The sequence below is a fragment of the Podarcis erhardii genome (assembly GCF_964252035.2).
Source record: "Podarcis erhardii genome assembly, chromosome: 8".
Lineage (NCBI taxonomy): Eukaryota > Metazoa > Chordata > Lepidosauria > Squamata > Lacertidae > Podarcis > Podarcis erhardii.
Genome location: NC_138499.1, coordinates 3,331,330 through 3,343,066, shown reverse-complemented (window position 1 = coordinate 3,343,066; position 11,737 = coordinate 3,331,330). Strand labels below are relative to the sequence as shown.

The 11,737-nt window shown below is 47.3% G+C and overlaps 1 protein-coding gene across 2 annotated transcripts; it reads left to right on the top strand.

Moving 5' to 3' along the window:
• The first annotated feature begins 1,046 nt into the window (after nt 1–1,046).
• PYCR3 (pyrroline-5-carboxylate reductase 3) lies at nt 1,047–11,506 on the top strand. Of its 2 annotated transcripts, XM_081874530.1 has the most exons (7): nt 1,047–1,240; nt 4,182–4,481; nt 5,237–5,301; nt 6,035–6,214; nt 9,127–9,339; nt 9,909–10,001; nt 11,041–11,506. In XM_081874530.1, the coding sequence occupies exons 1-7, from the start codon at nt 1,087–1,089 to the stop codon at nt 11,221–11,223; spliced, it is 1,188 nt and encodes a 395-aa protein (XP_081730656.1). In that variant the 5' UTR covers nt 1,047–1,086; the 3' UTR covers nt 11,224–11,506. The 2 variants fall into 2 exon arrangements, with proteins under 2 accessions (XP_081730656.1, XP_081730657.1); XM_081874531.1 differs by lacking the exon at nt 4,182–4,481 and having other exon boundaries at nt 1,056–1,240.
• The last annotated feature ends 231 nt before the right edge of the window (nt 11,507–11,737 follow it).

Here is an 11,737-nt window from a genome sequence, read left to right as displayed (position 1 = left end):
TATTTTGTTAAAGCAACTGTAAAAAAATATGATGGGAAGATCTCACACAAGAAGCAGTAGGGAGGAGGGGAGGGTTAGGTTCAATTTGGGAAATAAAATAATATATGGAACAGCAAAGGGTATAATAGATTCTTATAGAATAGTAATATATTGTAACCAGAATAGAAGTTCCAAAGGGGAAGTAAATGTATTTTTAGTATTTTCATTATGGTAATAATAATTATTACTTTTTTAATTTTTGAAGAGTTATTGTTAAAATAATTTAGCATTAATACACACATATTGTGAATATACAAACATGCATTTCATACAATCCTTAAAAATGTTCAAACATACCTACACTCAATCCCACAGATAATTCCTTTTCCCATCACCATCCACCACCCCTCACCCCACCTTTGTGCTAGACTTCCAATCTACTCAATTGCAATTTCTTTCCACTTCTATTACTTTCACACACCTTTAACCTAATTTCGTGCTTCTTTTTCTATTACACATTGTTATCCATTTTATTTAGTATTCCAGTATTTAAAACGGAACTTGTTTATTCTGATTTCTCAATATGGTTTTGCAAGTATCCTTTAAGCACCTTCCAGTCCCTTTTAGAAGGTGGAAGAATCTCAAAAGAGAAGATAGACAAGGACAATAATTATTATTTCTTATCGGTAGAAGGCAATGTTAATTTAGGCTTCTTCGTTTTGCTGTCTGTACAATTTTCTTAAGTCAATAAAAAACGAAACAAAACAAAACCCTCAACCAAGCATCTCCCCACCTGCGTCTCCGGATTCCCCCAAACGCGCATTTCGAAAGTTTCCCGGCAAAAGCACTACCCAATCCCTTCTTATGAACACTTCTAACGGTGACGTCAGAGCCGGCCCAGCCAATCCGCAGCCGCGCCGGCCCTCCCACGCCCCGCTTGGAATCCAGCGGCGGCCAATCAGGAGAGCGGAGGCGAAAGATGAATGGCGCGTTCTGAATGGCGGCGTGGGATTCATTCGCGCTCCCCGCGCGGGGAGGAACCGCGCGGCTTGATTGGCTCCCTGGTTCGAGCGGTGGGCGGAGTCTGGACCGGGCCACGTGGGTATTATGAGTTCAGCTGTTCAGGAGGAGGTTAGAAAAGGAGTCGATCCGGCCGGTCCGTGGCAGGTTGCGGAGATGGAGAAGCTGCGGGAGCTGCGGGTGGGCTTCATCGGGGCGGGGCGCATGGCCAGCGCTGTGGCCCAGGCGATCCTGCTGGCAGGTAAGGGCAGGTAGGGAGAGGCAAGGTGGGTTGGGGGGGAGGGGAATCTCCTGCATGCACAAAATCCTAGAAAAAGCCCAAATCAGCAGGGGGCTGAGATCTTAAAAACCCCTTGTAGGAAAAAGGAACGCCATCGGATTGCAAATGAGGCTTGCTTTTGAGTAAACCTGCTGTAAGTGATGAGGGGTGGCGGATCTGTTGTTGCACGGTGCAAAGGGCGTAGGTTGAAAGGCAGACTAAATAGGATTTCTGGTGAGAATATTTGCAGGGCGCTCGGCTAGGTGCCCCTGGGATGGGGACACTCCTCAAAATCTGCAATTCTGTGTTTCTATGAGGCTGGGAAAGACCCACCCCCTGGCTGAACTGCCTTTGGGTATGGCAAAACAAAAAATTCCTTCCAGTAGCACCTTAAAGACCAACTAAGTTAGTTCTAGCTATGAGCTTTCGTGTGCATGCACACTTCTTCAGATACACAGCAGGTACCTTGTGTTTAGAAGATGGGTAGGCAAACTAAGGCCCGGGGTCCGAATCTGGCCCAATCGCCTTCTCAATCTGGCCTGCAGAGGGTCTGGGAATCAGCGTTTTTTTACATGAGTAGAATGTGTCCTTTTATTTAAAATGCATCTCTGGGTTATTTGTGGGGCCTGCCTGGTGTTTTTACATGAGTAGAATGCGTGCTTTTATTTAAAATGCATCTCTGGGTTATTTGTGGGGCATAAGAATTCATTCAATCCCCCCCCCAAAAAAAAATTATAGCCCAGCCCCCCACAAGGTCTGAGGGGCAGTGGACCAGCCCACTGCTGAAAAAGTTTGCTGCTTAGAAGAGGTCTCTGCTGCCAAGCTAGTTCAGGTGTGCTGGAACTTTGGTTTTGCAGATGGTGCCAAACTACAGTTCCCATCAGCCCCTGCCAGCATAGCCAAAAGCCAGGAATGATGGGAATTATAGTTCCACGATGCCAGGTGGGCCAAAGGTTCCCCACACCCATGTCAGATAATGTTGCATTAGATGGGTAAAATATTAATAATAATGATATATTACTTATACCCTGCCCATCTGGCCAGGCTTCCCCAGCCACTCTGGGCGGCTTCCTACAGAATATTAAAAACGCAATAAAATATCAAACATTAAAAGCTTCCCTAAACAATCTAAGAAATCTCCCTATGTACAGATTTTCCAGTCTGTGTGCTACAGGACTTCTGTTTTTGCATGGAATTGAGTATTCAGAGCAGAGCCTAGCTGCAGCTTAATAGCATTGTTAGCAAATTCGTTTAATTTTACAGCACAGTGTAAGCCTATATGCGCTTAAATTCCATTGAGTCTAATGGGGCTTACTCTGAGAAAGTGCTACAAGATTGCAAGTAGAATGGGACTTAAAAGTGAAAGGTAAAATATAACTAAACTGACCCTAAAATACCAAAAGCCCATTTCAGTTACGGGTTCAGAGGAGGGTTTTTCCCCCTAGAAGGGGTAAGTGGAGTCCCCCCCCACCCTTAGGCCAAACTTTGTCCTGTGAAATACCTCCAAGTGGAAGAATTTTTCCAAGGCCTTCAGACATGACAAAACTTGAGTAACAACAACCACCTCCATGTGTATTAAGCAATACAGAATTGTGTGTTTTATAAACAGTAGCTCAGTAACATCTTTCAGTTATCTAGTTCTGGGCTGCAAAATAGGTGGGGCTTACTTCAGAGTAAGTGTATTGCAAATTGTGTCCCAGAATGGGAGGTAGGGGAAAGTTTTGTAACTGAGTGTAACTGAGCTTTTTATTGCTTTACATCCATCGTGGAAAATTACTCCGGCTCATGGAAAGATACCCATCTGTCTTCCTTGTTCCTTGTAGCACGTAATACCCTGTGCACAAACCCCCAACTAAATCCTGTCCCATGGAAGTGCCAAATTGCCTAGAAAGTTGTGCAGGGGAAACTTGGCTAACAGCATGCCAGTTGCCCAGACAAGGTGATAAGCAGGACATTGCACATGGAAAATGACCAGCAGCTGGTAGAGCAAGGCAGAAACATGGTCCTGAAAGGCATTATGTGCCCAGAGGGGTTTCCAAAATTTCCAAACATACTCCATGGGGAGTCCCATATAGAGTTTGTTTACTCATGACCCCTGTCTACATGTCATAAATGCATGGGTCACCGTGGCTGGACCTAACCACTCCAGGTAAAGGTAAAGGACCAATAGGTCCAGTCGTGACCGACTCTGGGGTTGCGGCGCTCATCTCGCTTTATTGGCCGAGGGAGCCGGCGTACAGCTTCCAGGTCATGTGGCCAGCAGGACTAAGCCGCTTCTGGAGAACCAGAGCAGTGCACGGAAACACCATTTACCTTCCCGCCAGAGCGGTACCTATTTATCTACTTTCACTTTGACATGCTTTCGAACTGCTAGGTTGGCAGGAGCTGGTACCAAGCAACGGGAGCTCACCCCATTGCGGGGATTCGACCGGCCGACCTTCTGATCGGCAACCCCTAGGCTCTGTGGTTTAACCCACAGTGCCACCCGTGTCCCTGACCACTCCAGGAGCCTCCCGCAATTGGTTGCTGCAGCAAGGCGCTCCTGACCACAGCTGCTGCCTGACCGACAGAGGCAGAGCTGTGTCCAGGAACACACCAAAATGGCAGGCCCCATCTTTCAGGGGGAGTGTAACCCTATCGCCGGGCTGGTTCGTCCCCTGGCGAGAACACACCTGCCTTGTGCAGTCTGACTTTCAGCTTGTTCATCTGCATCCAGTCCATTCACGCGGTGGTTCAGGAGATCCAGAGCTCTGTGCCATCTGCCTGTTGGTGACTGTGAACTCCAAAACTCTAGACTCTGTGTGGGTTTCATGTCGATGTTGGGTAGGTAGAGGGCAAGGTAGAAGTTTGGGGGGGGCACCCGAAAACAAAGTGCAAAGCAGGGGCTGCCCCTCGGAACTACCTTCTGGAATCTGCCCTCCAGGAAAAGCCGGAGTCTCTTTATTACGTCACCCAGAACCCCCATCCCAGGAAGGACAGCAGGGCCGATGGCACCGAAAGTGGCTCAGGACGCCATTGGAAAGAACAGGGACGTTCTGCCCGGGTCCAGCGTCCAGCGTCAATCATCCACCAAGGCGACCGAGGCAGTTTCAGTCCCCAAACCAGGTTGGAAACCAGACTAAAATGGCTGAAGATAATCTCCCTCTCCCAGGAAGTCCTGGAGTAGGGTCACCACCACATACCCAAGCATCTTGTTCAAAAATGGAAAGTTGGAGACCAGACGGTAAATGCTGACAATCTTAGGGGTCTGGAGTTTCTTTAGCAAAAGATGAACTACTACAGCGTTTTAGTTAGCTAGCATAGTGTGGACACACTTTCACAGATACATTAATCCTCACCATCTAAGCCAGGGAAGCAGGGTTTGGATTAAATATAATAACAATAATATATTTATATGCTGCCCATTTGACTGGATTGCCAGCCACTCTGGGTGGCTCCCAACAAATTATGAAACCACAGCAAAACTTTAAAAAACTTCCTTAAACAGGGCTACCTCCAGGTGTCTTCTATATGCTGTTGGGCTCCCAACTCCTTGCCGTTCCAATGGTTAGGGAAGATGGCAGGTAGAGTCCTGCGCACCTGGAAGGCAACAGGTTGTGCACCCCCCTGCCCTGAACCACTGGGAGCCCAAATTCCTTGAGATTGCAGAAGGGAAATCCTCTAAGGGGCTTTCCTTATTTTCCAAAGAGGTGAAGATGTCAGGGGTTTTTCAGTTGTGCCCTCTGGAATCTGCTGATGGTCAAAACTTACCTTTGTCAATAGTGGGGAACAAGTGTTTTTTCAGAGAGTTTTGTGAGCTGCAGATGAGTCCATTCTGACTATTACTTAGATATGATGAGGTTGAACTTGTTGCCTTGTCCTTTTTTTGCAGGACAGCTTGCAAAAACAGAGTGGTTTTTCTTCTGCTGGGCTCATGTTTGGGCAAGGCATAAGGTGCTGTACATTCAGCCAAGCTTTCTTTCTCTCCATCTCTCGCAGGAGAAGTCCAGGCAGTGAACATCTTTGCTAGTGCTCCATCCAACAGGAACCTGGACAAGTTCCAGGTAAGTGAAAGCCAAAGGTCAACAGGACCTGAATCATAAGGGCCGTGAAATGCTAAAGGCCATCCGTTCAGTGGCGGCCACTAACTTGGATGGCTTGGAAAGGGGAATTCATTCTAACAAAGGAGGAATGGCTTTTAAAAGTAATGGACGATGTTGAAATGGCAAACTGACAGCAATATTAAGAGATTGAAATGATGAAATTCTTATAGAAGGAGGGAAGCCTTTTTTGGACTATTTGGAAAAGCACTACAGTATAGTCAAATGAAGCTGTGGGCAGGATTTGAGATAGGAGCAGTGGAAGTAAAATGATAAAGTAAATGTATTAGAGGGATTTCTGTAATAGACAAGTGTTTGATCTATAATGCAGTAGACATCATTCCAATACATGAAATGACGTTGCTATATAATTTGAAGTCAGTTTGCAAAATTCGAAAATTCAATAAAAGTTACATTTAAAAAAGAAATGTGCAATTCAGATCTGTTGATCCATGGGAAAATTAAGCACTGGGAAATATTCTGCCCCACATCACTGAGTGTCTAAACACCAGTTAGCCAGAGTACATGAGAGGGGCAGCTGTGTGCGCTGTTGGACTCGTCGCAGTTGTGGCTTTCCTAGAGCCATGTGCTTGACCACTGTCAGAAACAGGATACTGAGCGGATAGGCATATGGTCTGATTCACCTGCAGGGCATGAAGTTCTCGTGTTCTTACCTTGTGATCTCTCTTTAATAAAGACTTTTGAGTGCAAGACGACACACTCTAACCTGGAGATTCTGGAGAACTGCACCATCGTATTCCTGGCTACCAAGCCCCATGTGCTCCCCGCGGTTCTGCGAGAGATCGCATCTGCGGTCACCAAAAAACACGTTGTCGTCTCCATGGCAGCTGGAGTCACACTGCAGGCCTTAGAAGAGGTGAGTTCTTGGAGGAGCAGGCCCACGGGGACATCTCCATAGGCACACCCAGCATGGTGAAGTAGGGCGTTAGTGAACCTTGCAGCCCTATCATCACTGTACTCTCCATTGAATTTGCTTTGGGCTGGAACTTGATTGTACAAATTTAGGGAACTTTTAATGTTTAACAGACCACTGTATCTTAATATTTTGTTGGAAGCTGCCCAGGGTGGCTGAGGAAACCCAGCCAGATGGGCGGGGTATAAATAATAAATTATTACTATTATTATTATTATTGCTGCCGCTACCTGGTATGTGCAGGTGAGGCTGCAGCCCACTGGAACATCTCAGGTTTTGCACACAATCATGTTAAATCCTTGGCACCTGCAGTTGAAACAGAATCTCTGTTAGCAGAGAAGGCCAGTGCTAGTCCTACTCAGAATAGACCCACTGAAATGAGGGCGCATGACTATCCTGGGCCCATTATTTACTTTCATAGAATCATAGAAGAGTTGGAAGAGACCCCAAGGGCCATCGAGTCCAACCCCCTGCCAAGCAGGAAACACCATCAGAGCACTCCTGACATATGGTTGTCAAGCCTCTGCTTAAAGACCTCCAAAGAAGGAGACTCCACCACACTCCTGGGCAGCAAATTCCACTGTCGAACAGCTCTCACTGTCAGGAAGTTCTTCCTAATGTTTAGGTGGAATCTTTTTTCTTGTAGTTTGGATCCATTGCTCCGTGTCCGCTTCTCTGGAGCAGCAGAAAACAACCTTTCTCCCTCCTCTATGTGACATCCTTTTATATATTTGAACATGGCGATCATATCACCCCTTAACCTCCTCTTCTCCAGGCTAAACATGCCCAGCTCCCTTAGCCGTTCCTCATAAGGCATCGTTTCCAGGCCTTTGACCATTTTGGTTGCCCTCCTCTGGACACGTTCCAGTTTGTCAGTGTCCTTCTTGAACTGTGGTGCCCAGAACTGGACACAGTACTCCAGGTGAGGTCTGACCAGAGCAGAATACAGTGGCACTATTACTTCCCTTGATCTAGATGCAATACTCCTATTGATGCAGCCCAGAATTGCATTGGCTTTTTTAGCTGCCGCGTCACACTGTTGGCTCATGTCAAGTTCGTGGTCAACCAAGACTCCTAGATCCTTTTCACACGTACTGCTCTCAAGCCAGGTGTCACCCATCTTGTATTTGTGCCTCTCATTTTTTTTGCCCAAGTGCAATACTTTACATTTCTCCCTGTTAAAATTCATCTTGTTTGTTTTGGCCCAGTTCTCTAATCTGTCAAGGTCGTTTTGAAGTGTGATCCTGTCCTCTGGGGTGTTAGCCACCCCTCCCAGTTTGCTATCAACTGCAAATTTGATCAGGATGCCTTTGAGTCCATCATCCAAGTCGTTGATAAAGATGTTGAATGAGACCAGGCCGAAGACAGAACCCTGTGGCACCCCACTAGTCACTCTTCTCCAGGATGAAGAGGAACCATTGATGAGCACTTTATTTAGTTGTAATCTGCACTTTCATAAAAAATAAAAATAAACATATTGAGGCGGTTTGCAACATGTAAGGGGAAAAAATCCATCAAGAAGAATAAGAGAATACATGTTGGTTAATAAGGAAATTCATACTGCAAAGGATTGTCTATTTAATTTCAATGGGTTCGCTCAGAGTAAAACTTGGTTGGACACAACCCTCTGATCAGTGGTTCCCAAAGTGAGCGGTATTGCCCCCTGGGAGGGTATTGGGATTACTTGGGGGGGGTGCTAAGAGGCATGGGGTGACAGGGGGAAATGACTACCAGGCTTTGAAAGCTGGCATCGCTGGATTAAGTTCATCTGTTTAGTTCAATTAATTAAACCAAACAGTTTTAATTGGATTTTGAATAAATGAGTAATTACAGTTTTCAGTTTTAGAGAGCTCAGTCCGTAGAGCATAAGGCTCTTAAATCTCAGGGTTGTGGGTTCGAGCCCCATGTTGGGCAAAAGATTCCTGCATTGAAGGGGGCTGGACTAGATGACTCTTGTGGTCCCTCCCAACTCTACAATTCTATGCTTCTAACATTATCTTAGTGGGTCATGCTCATAGCTGTCAACTGTCCCTTATTTGGCGGGACAGTCCCTTATCCCAGCACCGTGTCCCGCTGCTGTCCCTTATTGATGATGTCCCTTAAATTTCCCGGGTTTCAAAGGAAGCAGCTCCTCTCCCTCCCTCCCTGCCGGCCAGGGAGGAGGGAGACTCGCAACTGTGTTGCTTGGCTGCGTTGCTCACCCAATAAGGAGTCTAAGAACGCCTGGGGGATGGAGCTTGCATGCCTTGTGCCGATCAAATCGGCCGCGTTGCCTGGGGACTCGCCTTTGCTCAGCGCTTCCCAGCAGAGAGGTGACGGTGGTTTCCCTTGCTGCATCCCCTTTGCCGGGTTGCTGCGCTGTGGGAACCACCGTTTGAGGCTTCATTTGGCTGCTGGCTGGGCTTTCTGCCCTTGGGTCGGAGGGGCTCAGAAGTTGAACATACCTCTGCCTGGAAAATCCCTTATTTTGGCTGCTGATCCCTTATTTTCGAGGCTGCTGGTCCCTTATTTTCAAATCTGTAAGTTGACAGCTATGGTCATGCTGGCTGCTGTTCTGAATGTTTTTAATAGGATAGGGGGCACTGGGGATGAGTTTATGGAACTAAGGGTGTGGTGGCCTTAAAACATTTGGAAACCACTGCCTTAAATTCCCCATAACGTCTAGGTGGTAATCACATTATCCACTCAGCTTAAACAACATCTCATTAAAAAACCTGTTCCGAATGCAAGGAATCCCTGCAGAATGTTGCAGCTTAAGCTCAGTCCTTGTGGGTAGTGACTAAATGTTAGGTAAAGCATTCCTGATTGCAACACTAAATGCACATTCCTCCTTCTGCTTTTCTGGGGTTCCACAGCTGCTTCCGACTGGGACCAAAGTGCTGCGGATCATGCCCAACATTCCCTGCGTGGTCCAGTCAGGCGCCATCGTTCTGGCTCGGGGCACCTGCGCTGAGGAAGAGGATGTGGCTCTGCTGAAGAGGCTGCTGTCTCATAGCGGGCTGTGTGAAGAGGGCCCTGAATCCTACATCGACATCCACACAGGGCTGAGCGGCAGTGGCGTTGCCTATGTGAGCTACCTTTTTTGTTGGGTCTGCAAGTGGCCTCTTAAATAGTAGGCGTGGCATTGGGTTTAAACACATATTCTGCAGTTCTTGCCTTGGGCATCCCCAATTCGGGGTCCCCTATTGTGCATGGCTGCCCACTGGACCTTCAGGTGTTGCTGGAGTACAGCTCCCCATCTTATTGCTTTGGCATGCCAGTGGGGATGGTGAAAGTTGGAGTCCATATTCAGATTAGCCAAGCACAAGTTAGCTAACCCTTGCCTTGAGCTTCAAGTCAATGCATGTATTAGTTTAAACCACGAGGTCACTGTTTGTCTAGCAACCTCAACAACACTTGCTTATAATATTTGCTTTGTCTAAGTTAACTCTATCCCTAAAAGCAGAGGCATTTTGTTTACTTTTGTCTCCCTACTTGTTGAGACCAAGATGCCCGCTACTTTTGCTCTCTCATCTCCTCATGCCGTAAATAGTTCCTGCATGAATAAAGTCTTTGAACTCCAGAAAGTGATTATTCTAATCTAATTAGAAGGTCTGGTAACGGTTTCCTCTTCTTTATTCTCTCCCCATCACCACAGGCATACATGTTTGCTGAAGCATTGGCGGAAGGAGCCGTAAAGATGGGGATGCCGGGGCCTATGGCCCAGAAGATTGCTGCTCAGACCCTCTTGGTAAGGAGCTGTGATTCCTGCCAACCTCCTCCGTCTCTCCACCATCCCATTCCTCCATAATCTCCCTTGGTAACCTCTAGGTTTAAATGATTGCAATGTGTTCTATGTAGGGATGCCTCTCAAGAGAGTTCGGAAACTTCAGTTGATGCAGAATTCAGCAGCAGCCAGGTTGCTCGCTTGGGCAAGATGATTTGCAGCCCAACTGCATAGGCTGCCAATTACTGTAGGTTATGGGCCCAGTTCAAAGTCCTGGTTAAACCGCTCAGGGTTGCAATACCTCAAGGACCGCCTCTCTCTCTAGGAACCAACCCAGACCCTGCAATCATCCCGCAACACAGGGATCTTTTGCCTAACACTAGATCTTGAACCCATAACCCTGGTATTAAGAGTCACATGCTCTACAGACCAAGCTAAGGATCTATGATTCTTTCCTCGAAGCTTGAATTTTTTCTGGATTCTTTTTAATTTGATGTTTTCATTGTTGTAAACTGCTTTGAGATTTGCTATTTAAAATACAGTGGTACCTCTGGTTGCGAACAGGATCCGTTCCGGAGGCCCGTTCGCAACCTGAACAGAATGCAACTCGCAGCGGCGCGTCTGCGCACCCACGGGTTGTGATTCGCCGCTTCTGCATGACATCATTTTGCACGTCTGTGCATGCGCGAGCAGCGAAACCCGGAAGTAACCCTTTCCGATACTTCCGGGTCGCCGCGGGACGTAACCTGAAAGAATGTAACATGAAGCGGACGTAACATGAGGTATGACTGTATAAAGCAGTATAGAAATGAAAATAACGTTAATAAAAAAACAACCCCATTGCAGGGGGGAAAACCCAGAGCCTAGACATTCCATTGTGGCTACCGTAACCTAGGTTTAAGGTGCCATTTGGCAATTAGATTATATATCGGAGTTTCTAACACTGTTTGTGATTGAGCAGTGATCTGAACTTTGGTTCCTTGTGTGGAAATCCAGTGCGTCATCCACCCCCCCCCACACCCGTCGTCGTATCTGAAACTGTATTTGTTGTCTTTTCTTCCAGGGAGCAGGAAGAATGATCCTCGAATCAGGAGAGCACCCAGCGGTTCTGAGAAGTGCTGTTTGCACCCCAGGGGGAACAACCATCCACGCCCTGCATGAGCTGGAAAAGGGGGCTCTTCGCTCTACTGTCATGAACGCTGTGGAGGCAGCCACCTGCCGCGCTCAGACACTGGGCAAGCGATAGGAGGGGGTGGGCATGTGGTGGCCTTGGCGACGGAGGCCCCCACATCTTATGCGTGGGATCAGGATAGAGAGCCACCTGGAAGAATTCTGGGGCAGATGGCCTGGAGCAATGGCAGTCTGTTTTTTCTTTGGAAGATTGACACTCATGGGATTTTCTCTCCCCCCCCCCCGCTGCCCCCCGCTGCGTGACTCAACAGCAAAGGAAGAATCCACACCAGTGACAATCATCATCTCTCTCTGAGCCCTCAATATTATTAAACACACCCAACTCTAGGCTTCCTATCGACATGTTAGCTTCTCTTCTGTCCTTATTATGTACCAAAGTTACCTGAGCGTACAAGCGCTAGCAGAAATGAGCCTTTTGCACTGTAAAAGGTAAAGGATCCCTGACAGTGAAGTCCAGTCGTGAATCACTCTGGGGTTGTGGCGCTCGTCTCGCTTTGTCCGCAGACAGCATCGCTCAGGTGGGAAAAAGCTCAACAGCAAAGGCCCTGTCCAGGTGGGAATTGTGCCAC